This window comes from Polypterus senegalus, chromosome 5 (genome assembly GCF_016835505.1).
Source record: "Polypterus senegalus isolate Bchr_013 chromosome 5, ASM1683550v1, whole genome shotgun sequence".
NCBI lineage: Eukaryota > Metazoa > Chordata > Cladistia > Polypteriformes > Polypteridae > Polypterus > Polypterus senegalus.
The window spans coordinates 127,569,783-127,589,176 of NC_053158.1; the positions used below are offsets into that span (position 1 = coordinate 127,569,783).

The 19,394-nt window shown below is 38.5% G+C and overlaps 1 protein-coding gene across 6 annotated transcripts in view; it reads left to right on the forward strand.

The window, feature by feature from the left end:
- Positions 1 to 19,394, forward strand: part of prpf4bb (pre-mRNA processing factor 4Bb) — a 155,573-nt gene that overhangs the window by 62,907 nt on the left and 73,272 nt on the right. For all 6 annotated transcript variants that reach the window (XM_039753328.1, XM_039753332.1, XM_039753330.1 and 3 more), the window contains one exon: positions 17,800 to 17,967. In XM_039753328.1, the coding sequence (XP_039609262.1) occupies positions 17,800 to 17,967 (168 nt within the window). The remainder of the gene's footprint in view (positions 1 to 17,799; positions 17,968 to 19,394) is intronic.

A 19,394-nucleotide genomic window follows, 5' to 3' on the forward strand; every position in this document is an offset into this window, starting at 1 on the left:
ACCTTTTTGTTGCACAAATTGCAAATTGCCTCATCCTTATTTACCACCTCTCCCTTCTTGTTCAGTCGAAACCCGAAATTCTGCCAAACTGCTGAAGTTGTGTTCTTTTTCGAGACCAGGTCACTTGGTGCGTGACTCGCCATCTTTCCCCACCTCTCTCTTTCTCCTTCACGCTGTCACGTGATGACAACCACGCATACGCATTTTTAGGCATTAAATAAATTATATTTAATATTTAATCCTTGTCTCCTATATAAGTGCATTGTTTTTATGACGGTATAACAGTATTGAAACTGATACCATTGATATTTTTAGATCCCGCGGGATACCATATTACCGCCCAAGCCTATTGTGTTCCTCCTCTAATGTTTTATGAAAGTTGCCTAACTAGCAGTGTTTGTCATGAGCCAGGCTACTGATTATAAATCAGTTCGATCCATTGATTTTGGATGATTCTAGCCAAATTCTGAATGAAACTAGGACCACGTGTCACAGTGTTGACAATGCCTGAAAATTTCATGCATTTAATATTAACTGTACAAAAATGATTTAAGGAACATTGTCATTTTTTTTTTTTGTTTTTTTAGTACCACTTGTTTTTTTCACTAAAATCAGGGCTATGCCCTCTTATTAAAGCTTTGGTATCTCAGAAACTAATGAACATACAAGCCTAAAATTTGTATAACACAATTGCAGTTTTGGGTAATTCATATGTTGGCCATGAATAATTAAATGGGAATATTTTTGGTGCTTGCCGCAAATTACGTGTAAGCTAAAAATACAAGTAAGTGCATATTTATAATATTGAAAGTTGTTTTTAGTATAAAAAAACTTATGGGATCTACAGAAGCTGCTTTCTGCTGCCACTTTTCCCTTAGTTATTAAGCAGTTCTAGATATCTCCTCCCAGCTGATTTGCACTCCACCTTCTCTCTCGCCACTGCTGGAAAACCACATTGAGTAGCCATCCTTTGCTCTTTTCTACTATTTCCTGTCTCTCCTTTTTTACCCACCACTCTCCTTTTTATTCGTATAGTTAACCCCAGCTGATGCCATACACTTGCCTAGCTGCTAAAAGTGTATACTGCATGCTAATTGCACAGTAAGTAAAAAATTTGTGGTTTAGTTTGTAATTGAAAATAAATAGGTGTGTTTTGCAGTAAGAAGTGAAACAGGATAAAAGAAGATAAGCCTGCAAGTTTCCCACTAAAAAGTTATGATAAACACACAACTGGAGGTTATTTAAACAGGTATTATGTAGATACTTGTGTTAGACTAGAAAACAAATTTAATTATAGACACTCTTAAGTGGAAAGTTTATGAATAGCATTGTGAAGAAGGTACTTGAGAGCAGTTTTAAGAGCAAGTATGGGTTATTAGAGAAGTTCAGTAGATATCCAATAGGGAATCCATTCCCGGGAATCCCGGGCTCCCAGGGATGACACAGTGCACGGGCATCTCACATGTGAACGGTTTTAGAACGACTGGCACTTATTTTTAGTAAACCTACTGCAATATGTTGATACCAATAAAAAACTAACCTTATCTACAAGCAGTTCATGCTGTCATATAAATACATGTATCTAGTTCAGGGGTGCCCATACTTTTTCGGCTTGCAAGCTACTTTTAAAATGACCAGGACGAAATGATCTACCTACATTATAAATGCTATATATATATTGTGAACGATAGGGGGCACTCTCGCTCCCTTGAACCCCTGTCCACGACTCCAGACACCAGGTAAAAGTCCTCAAGTTGACTTTATTTTGTCGCCACAGTGCACAAAGCACACTCTCCACCACAATACTCATAAATCACCAATACAATCAATAAATACAATCCTCCAGCTCCCAGACGCGTTGCCACCCTTCCACCCAGCTCAGCTCATTGTCTGTGAGTTCCCAAAGTCCTTTTATACTCCCTGACCCGAAAGTGTTCTCAATCCCCAGTCCATGTGATCCTCAATCACTTCCGGGTCAGGTAAAAGTTCTTTTCTTCAACCCGGAAGTCCGTCGCTCTTCCTATGACGAACCTCCGGGTCACAGGGCACGAAGAAGCCCTCGGTCCTCCCTGCAGCTCCCTCCTGTGGTCCCCACAGCATCCAGCAGGGCTTTGCATAAAAACGTCATTGTCCATGATGCCCTACTGGTCTTCTGGGGACCTCCACGCTGCAAGGAGGGCTCCACCTGGCGGCTTGGGGTTATTGGCCGGGATAAATGGCCGGCCATCCATCACAATATATATATATATATATAGCATAGTTTTACTGTCAAATAATGCAAAGAGTACGCGACACGTGTTTCGCCCTTTACGTTGCGCCACGGCTTGTGGTTTGTTTATTTGACAGCATATAGACCGGGGTAATTACATTCATGGCATTCGTAGTCTGAATCACAATCTGATTGTATGGGTGGTTACCTAACAGGTAACGCTTGTGTCGGCAAACATCCACCATGGTGCCATCTTCAGTTGCGGGAAGCAGATCATAGAATGTTGCAAAGTTTTACTGTCAAATAATGCAATGAGAACGCGACACGTGTTTCGCCCTAATTTTGGGCTCATCAGGTGTGCACACTCACTGCACTTTGGCGTCAGAGGCGAAGCCATGGCGTGTGGTTCGTTTATTTGACAGCTTGTAGATCGGTGTAATTACATTCATGGCATTCATAGTCTTAATCACAATCTGATTGTATAGGTGCATGTGGGATGACCAGTGTTAGAAGGAAAGAGATCTCAGACTGGCCGCCCTGTCAATCAAGTGGCAAATGCCATAGTTAGGATATATGATAGACTGAGGTTTAAAAAAAAAAAAAAAAATGTTTTTTTTGAATGCAACACGATCTACCTGGTAAAATACTGATACACTTGTTCTAAACAATGCCCGCGCTTGCCGTTGCTCTGAAACGCCGCCATTTCAGCTTTTACTGATTCATCCAGTTTCTTGTCATCATTCTGTGATGGCAAGTTTCTTAGCACAGGTAATGCGGATGCAACAGACTGACGCATTGCAATTTCAATTTGTTGTTCAAAGCTGTTGTTTGACAGACGTCAATGAAGTCTGCTCTGTCCTGGCATTCGTGAGCTGCCGAGTGCAGACTCCTCCCAGTCTACTATACTCAGTCTTAGTCGGAGTCGGGAGGCTGACGACTGCTGCTGGTTGACTGAATTAATCTGCAAAACACACCATGGGCCAAAAAACCATGCCACTTAATTATTTTCAACTATAACTCGATTTTTACACACTATATATGCGCGCTTGGCCGTTCCCGGTTTCCCAGGAATTATAGCAGGAATGGATTCCCTAGTATCCAACAATGTCTGTAGTTCCTAGAAGCTTATATTTAAATTTACAGTTTTTAAAATTTAAGCCCCTGGATCATACAATGCAGGTCCTGTAAGATTTTTGGAATTTGTGGAGGATTGTTTCAAAGAAGACTACATATGCTGTGTGGATGGTGGCAGTTAGTTCAACCTTAACATTTACTGAACTTGAGATGGAGAAGGAATTTCAGCCATAGGTTCTCAACATATTGTTACAGTTAGGTCCATAAATATTTGGACACTTTTTTCTAATTTTGGTTCTGTACATTACCACAATAAATTTTAAATGAAACCACTCAGATGCAGTTGAAGTGCAAACTTTTAGATTTAATTCAGTGGGTTGAACAAAAAGATTGCATAAAAATTTGAGGCAACTAAAGCATTTTTTAACACAGTCCCTTCATTTCAGGGCTTCAAAGGGAATTGGACAATTGACTCAAGGGCTATTTCATGGGCAGGTGTGGGCAAGTCCGTCGTTATGTCATTATCAATTAAGCAGATAAAAGGCCTGGAGTTGATTTGAGGTGTGGTGCTTGCATGTGGAAGATTTTGCTGTGAACAGACAACATGCGGTCAAAGGAGCTCTTCTTGCAGGTGAAAGAAGGCCATCCTTAAGCTGCGAAAATAAGAAAAACCCATCAGAGAAATTGCTACAATATTACGAGTGGCAAAATCTACAGTTTGGTACATCCTGAGAAAGAAAGCAAGCACTGGTGAACTCAGCAACGCAAAAAGACCTGGACCTCCACGGAAGACAACAGTGGTGAATGATCGTAGAATCATTTCCATGGTGATGAGAAATCCCTTCACAACAGCCAACCAAGTCAACAACACTCTCCAGGGGGTAGGTGTATCGATATCCAAGTCTACCATAAAGAGAAGAGGGTGCACTGCAAGGTGCAAGCCACTCATAAGCCTCAATAATAGAAAAGCTAGATTGGGCTTTGCTAAAGAACATCTAAAAAAGCCAGCACAGTTCTGGAAAAACATTCTTTGGACAGATGAAACCAAGATCAACCTCTACCAGAATGATGGCAGGAAAAAAGTATGGAGAAGGCGTGGAACTGCTCATTATCCAGAGCATACCACATTATCTGTAAAACACGGTGGAGGCAGTGTGATGGCTTGGGCTGGGCGTGCATGGCTGTCAGTGGCACTGGGACGCTAGTGTTTATTGATGTTTTGACACAGGACAGAAGCAGCTGAATGAATTCTGAGGTGTTCAGAGACATACTGTCTGCTCAAATCCTGCTAAATGCAGTCACATTGATTGGGCGGTGTTTCATGATACAGATGGACAATGACCCAAAACATACAGCCAAAGCAACCCAGGAGTTTATTAAAGCAAAGAAGTGGAAAATTCTTGAATGGCCAAGTCAGTCACCTGATCTTAACCCAATTGAGCATGCATTTCACTTGTTGAAGACTAAACTTCGGACAGAAAGGCCCACAAACAAACAGCAACTGAAAGCGCTGCAGTAAAGACCTGGCAGAGCATTAAAAAGGAGGAAACCCAGCATCTGGTGATGTCCATGAGTTCAAGACTTCAGGCTGTCATTGCCAGCAAAGGGTTTTCAACCAAGTATTAGAAATGAACATTTTATTTCCAGTTATTTAATTTGTCCAATTACTTTTGAGCCCCTGAAATAAAGGGATTGTGTTAAAAATGCTTTAGTTGTCTGACATTTTTATGCAATCTTTTTGTTCAACCCACTGAATTAAAGCTGAAAGTCTGAACTTCAACTGCATCTGAGTTGTTTCATTTAAAATTCATTGTGGTAATGTACAGAACCAAAATTAGAAAAATGTTGTCTCTGTCCAAATATTTATGGACCTAACTGTATATACTGTACGTTATCTCATTCTTTTATTAGCAGATCTTTTCTTTATCTTATTTTATAGTAACAAATGTACAGTGATTTGAGGTTTCCATTTATAAAAAAAAAAAAACTAGTAAGCTTCAGTTATGCTGCCATTGGTTAAACTGATGTATTGAAAGTACTTTGTAACTAATGCAGTACTTTTTTCATACAATATTTTTAGTTTGTTTAACCAGAAGCTAATATTATAGTTAATTGCACATAACTAAAACATTACTGCCATAGATCAATTCTTGCTTTTACTTGTAACTAGCCTTAGCTTTTGTTAATGGTCATTGCAAAACACAATTTTAGACAAAATTGTTCTCTTTTTGAATTTAAACAGGTAATTCAGTAAGAATAATGGGATTATTTTATTTTTTTAATTACTATTATATGTTTGTGATTTTCATTTGTTTAGTTGTTCACTCAAGCATTACTTTGTATGCTTTTCATTGTATGTTCAAGTCTCTGTTTTTTTTTTGGTTTTTTTTCCCTTGTCCTAGGCATACCCAGTTTTTATATTGAATCATGTACTTATTATAAACAGCAATTCCATTTACAGGTAATGCAAATAACTGAACCTTTTAGTTTTGGGGTTGTTTTCTATAGTGGTTGAAATGGAACAAAATAAGAGCCTGTATTATGGTTTTGAGGTTTTTTTTAAACTAATGGTCATTGGGAGGTCTGCACACTGGCCTTTTCAAGCATTGGTTTTATCCCTATAAATGTATTGTAGTGACATATTTGTTGGTAGAGAAAAAAAGACATTTGAGCCTGAAATGTAAACAAAGAAGCAAAGATCTTTTTATGAAGGTGTGAGGTTCTAACAGGAGATAAGTAAGAATTGTAGGACTGTGGAGTCTGTACAGAAAATGGAGTTTGTACACAAAATCTCCAACTCCTCAATATTTCCCCTTGGGATTAATAAAGTATCTATCTATCTATCTATCTATATTGTACGACCGACTTCGTCTCCACCTCGATTTGTATTTTAAGTCAATATACAGTACCAGTCAAACATTTGGGGTCACCCAGAAATGTTCATGTTTTTGATAAAAATACTTACCTTTTTATCAAGATAACATTACATTTATTTTTAAAATATAGCTAAGGCATTAACAAGTAGGTATAATGTCTATTGCTGCTTGAAATTACTGATTTTTAATGTATTATTCACATATGACTACAAAGTCCCATTTTCGGCACCAATTCCTTTACTGTCCAAATGGTAAACTTCCTTCGCTTATCCTTAATTAATCATGTTTATATGATAATTGGTTATTGGAGAAACCTTTCAAATTGCTCTAGCACCGTTGAAACCTGTTATTCTTGTGTTACAAGATACCGGCATTCCTAAAGTTCAGTTCAGGGTTTAAAAATGGTTAAAATGAAACATCTTAAGAAATGTGTCAGTCTATTCAATATTTGCAGAATGAAAGTATTAAATGTCACAGATTGCCAAGAGACTGAAGATTTCTTTTACAAAGGTGTCTATTATTCTCTGGAGAGAAGAAGGTGATCTGGATCTAACCAGGATAGAAAAAGAAAGTGAAGGCCCCAAATGGGCAACTGCATAAGAAGATAAGAACATCAGGGTATATACTGTATATACCCGTGGATAAGTCAGGACTTGATTTTACAGCATAATTTCTTGTATGTTGTAATGTCGATCGTATAAGTTAAATGCGGAAAGCTCACGCTACTGGTACAGGGGATTATGATATGCTAACACCCACCTGAGAGAGTAACCACAGAACACAGTGCTTGTTTTTTCTATGTGTGTGCGGCAATACGCTGTATCAGCGTGTGCTCCTAACCTCTCCCTCTTTCTTTCTTTCTCTATTGTGACTACATGGTAATACCTGAACTATTCTGAAGCAACGTTTGCACCAATTTGTGTTTTTTGTATTTCACACCTTCATACACCTTTATCATAAGAGCATCCATTATCTATAATAGAGCATTCGATCAGAAGAAAATATGAAGCTGGTTTTAAATTAAATGATGTTGAAGTAGTGAAAGAAATTGGTAACTGCAACAAAATTCGATGCATCTGAGAAACTAATGCAAGATTGGAGGAGGCAAGAAAATGTAAAATAAAGTAAGTGTTGCATTTTTGAATGGGCGTACAAGTTGGGATCTAGATTTTATGATCGATTTTTTGGGTTTCAAGACCAACTTATACATGAGTATATATGGTAGTTTGAGAAACAGAATGCTTTACAATACAATACAATACAGTTTATTTTTGTATAGCCCAAAATCATACAGGAAGTGCCGCAATGGGCTTTAACAGGCCCTGCCTCTTGACAGCCCCCCCAGCCTTGACTCTCTGAGAAGTCAAGGAAAAACTCCCAATAAAAAACCTTGTAGGGAAAAATGGAAGAAACCTTGGGAAAGGCAGTTCAAAGAGAGACCCCTTTCCAGGTAAGTTGGGCATGCAGTGGGTGTCAAAAGAAGGGGGTCAATACAATACAATACACAGAACAGAACAAATCCTTAATACAGCATAATAATAAAAATTTTAGAAGCACGGAGCAGAATTTAACAGTAGATGGTATCACATAATAAGATTTGGATATTTTTAGAGTCCTGGAGACCTCATCCATCAAGCTGCCTCCCCATTTAGCAATTCAAACGTTGTTCGGCCAGCCAATCCAATGAATGGACCCCTTTTTCCCATGATTCCTGTGATCCTCCATCAGGGATGACTTTACCATAGGCAGGCAAACAACTTGGCAGGTGGGCCGTGGCACCAATTGCCACATTTGAGTACCGAGAACAGAAACCGAATAGGTGAGGGTTAGTAACAAATTATAACAATCATGTTACTTATGTTTTAGTGCTAATGACTAACAACAGAGATACAGTCTGTACAGTACGGCGCAGTACTGCCTTAAAATTTTTATTAAGAAGAAAATTAAACCTTTTTAAACTGAGGAAAAATATACCAATAATTATTTAAGGATCTTTTTGTATACCACATTGTCAGTTCGGTCGTCCGGTTGTAATGTGACCAAGCTGTGTGCTGAGCTTACTCTTGAGCATGCAACGTACAGTTGGCCATGTGAAAAGTAATCTTGTCTCATATCTCACAGCTTGGATTGCTGCTGTTATAATTGGTTTTAGTTTCATGGTTTGTTTCAATTACGACAGTATTTGCAGGACTTGTGTTGAAGTGACATTCGGCATCTGTCAAGCGTTGTAAGCATACAACCGGTTTCATCGATAATTTCGCATCCAGCTTTTGAGAGTTTAAACATTCATAAATATCAAAGTGTCCACTACTGATATCATCACCTGTGAATCTAAGATGTTTAAGAGGCATTGGCGGTTGTCGAAAGGTGTAAAATATTTGGCCATTTCGGTACACTTGAAAGCAACAACCGAACAATTCAGCGGCAGCCATCAACTTACATGCAGAATCATAGGTGAAGGGCTTAAGCATTTCACACTTATAGTGCTCCTGTGTAGTAGTATTATCTCCTGTACCGTCATCAGTCCACACCTTGAACCTGTCCCAGTTACATAAGACACAGTCTTCCTCCAGATATCAAGAGTGAGCCTGATATGGCCGTGCAATATGTAACAAAGAGAATGGAAAAGGCAGGTGCCATCTCCGGGCATGGAAACCACTCGGTAAGTGACATTTAATTGATCGATGGTGATCACCTCAATAGACATGTTAATGGGGGTACAGTTGGAACGATAAAGGAAATAGGTACCTGAACAATGTAAAATAAGTCTAAAATACCTACACAATAACTATAATCATAATAAACGAACAATAAAACTGCGGAGAAGTCGTGGATTAGATAAAAAGGCTGTGGTTATCAGCAGGGAGTCTTGAATCCCGTGGCGAAGCAAGGAAGAGAATGTAGAGACCGGAGCGACGGACGGCCTTATATAGGCAGGCAGCCAACAACGTGACCGAGCTGCAGGCTAAGGATGTATATATGTACGTAAGTAGGATTCAGTTAGCGTTAGGAACCCGCGTACCAAATTTCTTGAAGATGGGTCCATAAGTAACAAAGGCTGTTGGAAAGTTCAATATGGTGGCCGACAGTGGCGTCATACCATCGAAATAAGTCCGTACATTGGTTTCAGTTAGCGCAGGGAAGCCGCCTACCAAATTTCTTGAAGATGGGGCCATAAATAGAAAGTTCAACATGGCGGACGTTGTCGACCATTATGACCGTTACGCGTAGAATTTCAAAAGGAAACCTGCTTAACTTTTGTAAGTGAGCTGTTACGAATGAGCCTGCCAAATTTCAGCCTTCTACCTACACGGGAAGTTGGAGAATTAGTGACGTTGGAAAGTTCAGTATGGTGGCCGACAGTGGCATCATACCACGGAAATAAGTACAGTGGAACCTCTAGATACGATCACCTCTGTATACGAGAAATTCAAGATAAGAGGAAAGTATGAGCGAAAAATTCGGATCTAAATACAAGCATTGGCTCGTAACGAGCCACGCAGCCAGGCTGTGGTTATGCGTGACGCGTTTCCCGATCCGCCTCAACTCGGAGATTCACCCAAGCTGACGCTGCCAGCCCGTCACCTCACTCAGTGTTCCTTGTTCTCCCGTAGCGTGAGAGAGAGATGCGCACGAGAAAGAAGAACCATCAGCTCAGCTATGCTCACATGACGCACAGCAAAGTGTATCCATACTACTTGCATTGCAAGACATCGCTCGTTTTATCAAGTCAAAATTAATTTAAAAATTTAGCTCGTCTTGCAAAGCACTCGTAAACCAAGTTACAGTGGAACCTCGGTTCAAGAACGTCTCGGTTCACGTACTACTTGGTTCACGACCAAAAAGCTCGCCAAACTTTTGCCTCGGTTCACAACCGCACGTGCCTGCTGGGGAGGGGGTGGAGGAAATTGCTGCACTGTTTGCCTGCCTATCTGCAGCCAGTAAGTGCAAGCCAACCATACTCCCAATTCCACGTGCCTGCTGGGGAGGGGGAGGAGGAGATTGCTGCACGTGTTGGCTTGCACGTGGCTGCAAGAGCTCTGTACATTGTTCTCCTTCTATTGGCTTCTAAGCAAGTGAAGAGTGGTGAGAAGAAAGTTTTGAAGAAAATTGAATTTGAAGTAAAGAAAGAAATTACAAGAGGTGGAAAAACTGTTTACTAGTTTACTCATTTACCAATCTGAGAACCCTCGTGCTTTCAAGCAGCACAATGTAAACAAAGCCAGACTGCCTGTAATGTGGGAGGCAAACACGAAGGGTTGGGTCACAAGAACTTTGTTTTTGGAATGGCTGCATGAGGCTTTCACTCCCACCAGCTAAAAGCACCAGAAACCCAAGAAATCACAAGAGAGAAAACACCTGAAGGAAAGCACTTCATGGCAGAACTCGACTCATGCAAGGTTAATTTTCTTGATGGTTTTTGTATTACGGATTTTTCAAAAGTTAATTTTTCAGTTCATAACGCGATTTGTTGCAATGTTACTTTTCTCTTTTTTCAAATGTTCGCTTTTTTCCATGTGCTTAAAACCCATGAAAGTGTTTACAGATGGAGTTTTTCATAGCGCGATTTGTTGCAATGTTACTTTTCTCTTTTTTCAAATGTTCCTTTTTTCCACTGTGCTTAAAACTCATTTTATAAAAATGTTTACAGCGATTGGAATGTAAGGCTAAAATAGAGTGATCTTGTTACAGTACTTTTTTGGTTGCTTGTGAGTTGGTTTTTGCATGCACTTCGGATTTGTTTTAATGTTTCTTTTTTCTGCTGTGCTTAAAACTCATTTTAAAAAATGCTGCGCGAGCGCGTGCTACAGAGAGATTAGAGAGCTCGGGCAGCTGACAGGGAAGGGATGGGGGGGGGGGTAGGTGGTGTGTGTGTGCGCGCTACAGAGAGAGAGAGAGCGCGTGAGCCAGCCTGCTCCTGTAGCCGAGGGAGGGGCTTTGGTGGTGTGTGTGCTACAGAGAGAGAGAGAGGGAGGGAGAGAGCGCGAGCTAGCCAGCTCATGTAGCTGAGCAGGGAGCCTGGGTGTTTTGTGTCAGTGTTATTCAATGTTTTTACATTAGTTTACTATTACACTGTGCATTCTATGGTGTAATTAACTATATTTGTGCTTAATCTTTACATATTTTTACATATTTACATACAGTTTGTACGGTCTGGAACGGATTAATTGTATTTACATACAATCCTATGGGGGAAACTGCTTCGGTTCACGACCAACTCGGTTTACGACCAAAGTTCTGGAACGAATTATGGTCGTGAACCGAGGTTCCACTGTACTTGCAAACCGAGGTTCCACTTGTATATATTATTTATCAGTGTTATTTGTTAGAAAAATTGATTTTTATGTTGATATTTTTGGGTTTGCAGAACGGATTAACTGGATTTCCATTATTTTCAATGGGAAAGTTTGTTCTAGATACGAGAAATTCACTGTACAGGCTCAGTGCTGGAACGAATTAAACTCGTATCTCGAGGTTCCACTGTACATATATCGTTTTCGGTTAGTGCAGGGAAGCCTCCTACCAAATTTCGTGAAGATAGGGCCATAAATAAGAAAGTTTAACATGGCTGATGTTTTCGACCGTTATGACCGTTATGTGTAGAATTTTGAAATGAAACCTGCTTAACTTTTGTAAGTAAGCTGTAAGGAATAAGCCTGCCAAATTTCTGCCTTCTTCCTGCACGGGAAGTTGGAGAATTAGGGATGAGTGAGTAAGTCAGTCAGTGAGGGCTTTGCCTTTTATTAGTATACTGTAGATACTTCAACGAAAATTCAATTGTCTAAACTTATTCCCTTGAAGAATAAGTGTGCCACATTTCAGTAAAATTGGTCTACGGGTGTCCCGAGTTGTTTAATGTACACTGATAAGTATGGCTATTGCAATATGTGCTTCAGGCATTATGTGCGAATGCCCTGAAAAAATGAGTTTGAGTTATATGTACATAATTGTAATAGTCTAACATTAACAGAAACTTGGCTATACAGTATTTGGTGTATGGCAATAAATAGAATATGAATGTGTAAACATTATTCAGAAAAACATGGGTAAAATATAAAAGGTGTGTTATTAGTCATTTATGTAAAGAGAAAAATGTTTGTCTACATTAAATGGCTGATGGGCAAAATGGCAAAGTTATCTTTTTCAAATAAAATCTTCATCAGAATAAATTGTGCAGAAAGTGAAGTGGCCTGAATACTTTCTGAACTAACTGCATATAGGTAATAGATATTATAGATACTTTTACTGGGCACTACTTAAAATATTTCAAATGTGCAAAACTAAAGATAAACTGACTTAAAAGTTCGTTTCACTTTGTGTCATGTTGTATATCGAAAAACTAATGATAATAAATCATTTCTTTTATATAGCACTTTTTCTCACTGTTTAAAAACTGCGGCTTATCTTTTCAGGCACCCACTGTATATAATAGCGTTCCTGCTGTTAAGCTGTGCAAAAAGGTTGCTTTTATTACCCGTTTTTCATCAATATGCCCTTTACAACGTTTACATATTACATTATTGTGGTCATTGTTGGAAATTTACAAATTGTTTCCTATTCTAGCAAGGTGTATTTCTTTGTCTTCCATTACTCATTGAAGCGTAGGGAACACTTTTGTTTTGTGAGCACTTTTGTACACCCAACAACGAGATTATGTTGTAAGCTGTTGAGTTTGCGTTGCACATAGGCAGCAAAGTCCGATTATTATTATTAGTTGTAGTAGTATCATCATTATTATAATAATAATGAAAGAGCTAAACTATCTACCATAATACAAGTGTGTTATTTCTCCAGGTCAGATAGCTGAAACAGCAATATTTTATTAATAGAATGATGAATCATGCTCAAGTGTAACAGTTATAAGGTATCATTATATACTGTTAAAACTTAACATTTTTATCATTGTGTGAAACTAATACCAATATACTGATATAGGCAATATACTGCACAGCACTAATAGATATATTTAAATAGCTTTTATTTATTGCACAGTTGGCAGTACGCTGCATTCTAAAAGACAGCTGTGCAAACTCTCGAACAAATGAATTATTTAAAAATAGACTTCTTTATGCAGTTTTCATGGCAAGAATTTCAAAAAGTGTTATGTACGTTTTGAGAAATGGTTATGGATTATATATATATATATATATGTGTGTATATATATATACACATACATACAAACATACACACAGGTATATATATGTGTATATATATGTATGTGTCTATATGTGTGTGTATAGCTTTGGTCACTGAGTGCAAGGGAAAAATAATAAAATATAGTCTATAAGTTATTAAACAGTAAAACATTAACGTTTTAAGAAGTACAGGTACATTGAGCACTACTTGAGTGGTTGCGGGTAAACTACATTTTAAAAGACGGTATAACAGAACAGGTAAGTAGTACTAACAGCAGCTAAAATGTATAGGGATCATCTCTCAGTAGTAGATCCATTTTAAAAGGCGCTACACGACGGCTGTGGTATAGAAATTACATTTTCTATGTGAACGTTCAAATTTCTGCCTCTGGTAATGTGCCTTACCGGTATTACCAGAAATTAAAGAAAATTTGTTTTGTGTCCTCTGCAGTGTTAAGAGAGAAAGGGTTTGGTTTGGGATAAAAGGAAAAAAGGTGTAAAGAAAGGAAAGTTGCCTTTTTCTTTTATATAGTATAGAGACATGTGTTCGGTGACGTTATGATGCCTTGTGGGGACAGTCGCGGTGGGTCTTGTGTAGACTGGTGAGACGTCCCTGCCATTAATCGGCTGTGATGGCACTGTCAGTCCTCCACTCGTGTGCGTGTCTTCATAATCCGAGCTGAGGACCTGATAATCATATACGTGCAAAAGAAAGTGTGAATCGCCTTAATATTATTTTGCCGTGGTGTAGAAAAGGGGTCCCGTGTTTGCACTTGTCTGGGCTATAGCGCAGGGGGAGGATGAAAAAAATTAAAAGTGCTCACTTTGACTTAAGGCAGAAGCGCAGTCAGCGTCTCGAAGGCCGGCACAGCTATGCGCGCGCGCCGGCTGCTCGACTTTTGCTGGGTAGGAGACCCCAGTTTTTGTACACACGTTCCACAAATGAGACACACGGGTTTACCGGCAATGTCAGTAAACATATACTCAGTCTCCCATCGATTTTTAAAGGCTTTATGTTCAGAATCACCTTTTCTCTTTGGCATCGTGTGGGCTAGCTTGGCAATAACTTGTAGCATCATAAGCTAGACTTGATTAACGTGGTAAGTGTTCGACAAGGCAGCTGAAGCGCTGCATTATGGGATCTGTAGTTTGTGTTACCAGTGCTTCATATCCCTGGGCAATTAATAACAATAATACAGTATATAAAATGATCTCGCGGACCGGATATAATTACACGCCGGGCCGGATGTGGCTCGTGCGCCTTGAGTTTGACACATATGGACTAAATAGAACTTGAAAAGAAATATTTTTTGGAATGTGATCACACAAGTCAGATCGAGTTGACGCGCACTACAGTACATCGAGCCCGCGTGCTATTGTGGTTTTGCTTGTGTGCCTCAGTAAGTTACCGTCCCATCGCTCTTACTTTTTTACCGTTCATCTAATGAATACACTGAGTATGGCTTTACCAAAACAATCATTGATCGCGAATAAAGTATCCATTATTCATGAAGCTTCAATAGGTGATCTGTCTTTCTGTGTAAACCGCATGTGTTTTCATACGTCTCAAACTAAGGGGATGCGAGGTTAAAATTAATCGAGAAGCGCGCGTACATACTAAGTGCATCCCCTCTCGGGAATCGAACCTCGGACGTCGGCGCTACAGGCGAAGGCTCTACTATTGTGCCACGGCATGTGGTTTGTCTATTTGAGCGTAGCAGTGTAATTCGGTTTTTGTTCAGCACTTTTTGGAACTGTTGCTTTTTGTCTGCGCACTGCGTCAGTTCACGTGAGCAGCTGAATATGGTTTTATATGTCACTCGTTCGCTTCTAATTGTTTCGCTGCCTTCTTAATTATATAATGCAGGTTTTCATCAGTGCTTTTTGTAGCTCTTCCTGGTTTTCTACGTAATGCGTGATTACGTGAGAGGCGTGATGATGTCACATGAAACTCCGCCTCTCACGGCTTTCGAGCTGATCTCCATTACAGTAAATGGAGAAAAATAGCTTCTAGTTATGACCATTATGCGTAGAATTTCGAAATGAAACCTGCCCAACTTTTGTAAGTAAGCTGTAAGGAATGAGCCTGCCAAATTTGAGCCTTCTACCCACACGGGAAGTTGGAGAATTAGTGATCAGTCAGTCAGTCAGTGAGTGAGTCAGTGAGGGCTTTGCCTTTTATTAGTATAGATGACATACATATGCAACTTCCCCTGGTTACTTTATATCACGATTAGTTTTTTGTACCTTATTTAATGGAGAACAAATATGTGTATTAAGTGCATAATTCTTATACATGACGTTTTGTTCAACCTTTTTTAATCTCTGAATTAGTAAAACCTGTGTAATGGTTTAGGTGTACAATAAGACCAGTGTTAACATTCATTTATTTTCTGAACCCTCTTCTAAACACTGTTTCTATAGAACAGAAGTTCTTAATCTTTGTGGCTATAGGGTTTATCCATTTTTGTGTTATTGAATCTGCTTTGTTTACTTTTATTTTTAACTAACTATAGGTCTGTATTGAGTAAAGTTTCTCCACCTATATGTTTTGTTTATTTTTACTTTTAATTAGCAGATGTGTGGGTCAAATGAATACAAAGCTTATCAATAAAGTGCTTAATATAATCATTCTAATTTAAAATGCTATGTAGTTTGCTCCTATATGATGTTCCATCACTTTATTTTCCTGCCAAAGTGGATATACATTTTCAGTTTAACTTTCATCATCGTTGACTGAATGGACAAGCCTACCAGTGAGACAAAACAAGGTCTTTATCCAATTAAATATCTCAAATGTCCCTTTCATATTCATTTTTTTTATTTTTTTGATTAAAGCATGGCTTTGCTGTAGTTATTTAAAAACAGCTAAAGTGAAGAAAAGCAGGCCTGTTTATTTTTCTTAATCTTAAACAGAAAAACTGTTTGCTGTGTATGTAATAAAATCATTCTTAAATAAAAAATATCTTGCCTTTGAAAAAGAAAATGTGCATTAAGTGAAGTATGATCAAGTTAAACTTAGAAAAATCAAGCTAGCACAAAATGGACAGATTAGAGAATGAATTTTGAAAGAGACTTTTATACCAGAATATAAAACACAACATATATACAGTGGAACCTCGGTTTGCGAGCATAATTCGTTCCGGAAACGTGCTCGCAGTCCAAAGCACTCGTATATCAAAGTGAAGTTTCCCATGCGAAATAATGGAAACTCAGATGATTCGTTCCACAACCCAAAACTATTCATATAAAAATGATTAATACAAAATATAAAGTAAAAATACATAAAACAAATTAACCTGCACTTTACCTTTAAAAAGAATCATGGCTGGTGTGAGTGAGTTCCTAAACTCTTGTGGGATTCCACCCAACGGGACGACACGCGGAAGAGTGTCCCAAAGCAATCGCAGTCTCCCAGCGCTGTAGCAGTTCGCCGTATTAGCGTATCCAAAAAGATCGCAGACATGCTATAAGCGCCTGCCGTCGATGGGTGAAGCATGGAACATTATAAAGATCCCGCTACAATAAATAACCGCGCTGTTGATGTTTTAAGCTGAATAAAGCTGGTGTTGTTAAAGTACTGAGACTCAGCTTCGTGTTTTGGGGCGAAAAACAGGAACTCACACTTCACAGCACACATGTGCATGCGTACACACACACACACAGTCACAATGCTGTAGTAAATAGTATACGGTCGTACGGATGTTGACTATATGAGTGAGGCACGCAGACTCAGATGACGAATAGGAGATGATTGCCCTCAAGAGAACAGAGAGACAGACAGACAGACAGGCGCGAGCGAGAGATAAGGAGAGAGAGCGAAGAACCATCAGCTCAGTTGTGATCAGATGACGCTCAGCAGACAGTGTATCCGTACTACTCGTATTGCAAGACATCGCTCGTTTATCAAGTCAAAAATTAATAAAAAATTTAGCTCGTCTTGCAAAACACTCATAAACCAAGTTACTCTCGAACCGAGGTTCCACTGTACTTTAATTCCTTAGAGGACCCATATACCTAAAAAGATGAATGCCTTTACACCAACATGTACACTACAATGTCAACATGCCTGTGTTTTATCTGGAATGTAGCAGTGTAGTCGATACTTCACAAATTAGGTAATCAAAGAAGTTGTGGAGGTACAGTTTTAGGCAAATACATCATATTCACTTATTCATATTTCTCAAAATAGTTTGGAGGGAAAACTAAAGAATCTTAAATTTGTTTCCTATAACTGGAAAACATTGCATGTTAAAATCTTTAGAGGCAGTATTTTGATATAAGCTGTTAGATAACTTGCAAACAAGCTATTGCCCTTAAAACCAAATGCTTTTATAAAAAATTAGATATGTTAATTTGTTTTTGGTCTAATCTTGAGTTATTCATTCCTTTTGCTGAATAAATACACTGTTGGTACTTTGAGTTCAAAATACATTTTTATTACAGTTATAAATAACAGCAAAATCTAAATGCTGACTTTCATATATTTATTTGTAATTTTTAGAATTAGGGCACGTGATGAAGTGACCATAAGGAGAGAAAGGTCAAGAGATACCAGCCCACTTCCAGCACGGAGGCGACCCAGCAGATCACCACCCAGGAGACGCTCACGTTCACCAATAAGACGGAGTCGATCTCCTCGGAGAAGGAGCAGGTCTCCTTTGAGGCGAAGGTAAACTTTTTTTCTTTTTTTCCCTCCTCCCTTAATACCTCTTAATCCTGTTGTTTGTGATGGAAGTTCTTTCAGGAATTTATTAGATGGTTTGCTTGGAAATGTACCACAGTCCAGAAATGGCTTTTTGTATAGAAATACCAGCTGTTAATTTTATTTTTCAGATTTTTCCTTATATGCTTAATGAAAAGCTGAGAATTTTAGGTTTCAAAATAGACAAAAATTGTGTTTTGCTTATTTGTGTGCCAGATCTCAAAAAATGCATTTGATTTAAAGAAAATCTACCTTCCAGCATATGAAAAGGCTCTGAAATGGCCTTATATGGAAAGTAATGACGATGAGCGGCCCTGTAGATGTTATAAAATGATATCTGAAGTATAATTCTGTCACTTTAACTCATTTCCCAGTTGCGTAAGAAACAAAAGAGTTGTCATTCATCATGCATCCAGCTTTTTCCTATTAACTGAATTAATCTGACAGTCAGCAAAGCATATACAATAACTAATCAGATGCTCAGAATTATTCAGAAAGAATGTGACCACAATCTTAACAGAAGATCACACGCTCTGTTAATACATATTGTGAAAGATCTCAGAGCTGAGGAACATCTGTATCTCCATGACAGTTCAAAGTAACACAGCATGGAAAAAACTGCATGCATTTTTCAATACACACTTTTTGAACCAGCAGCCGAGTGCTTAATTAGGAATGTCATTTTACTAAAGATCAGGGCTTAAAGTGGGGTGTTAAGCACTGGTCCATGTACCAGCTTTGCTTCATTTTACATGCGCAGGACTAAGCAGCCAACAAAAACAGAGCCCTGGCATGTATTTGTTTCCACTTCAGATAATGCTGAAGATCAATGTATGTTGATCAATATTTTCCTATTTCATATTTCAAAATAAATATTTCCATGCATTGCTTGTATTTTTCTAAGGCAATAAGGTAAATATTTTTGATTTGGTATCATGCCATACTTAATTCCAAATATATATAAAAAATATGGTTACTAAATTTTTTTAACACTAGAATCCCTGAAGCCTACTAAAAAACTCATAATCCCGGCCCACCTTAAATTCCTTTGTACCTGTCCATCAGGGTCTTTTGTTTTGTAAATGTCTATCCGCACAAGCAGCCTACTATGCTAATAACCCCAACTGGCACACCTCAAGTCGCAGAGAAGATTCTTAGAGCTAAATTCTGTTTATCTGGATGTGAGGTGCCTGGGATTGTAGAGAGTGAATAATATATCGTCATTTGGAATACATACGTTTCATGTATAAATGTAGGATGAAATACGAGGCAGGAATTGTTAAATACATAGCTAAAAAAGAAAAGTTTTTTATATTTTAGTAATAATTCACAAAATGTAGACATGAAGTCCAAATATCAAATAAACACTTTCATAAAAAGTGCAAGTATAAACA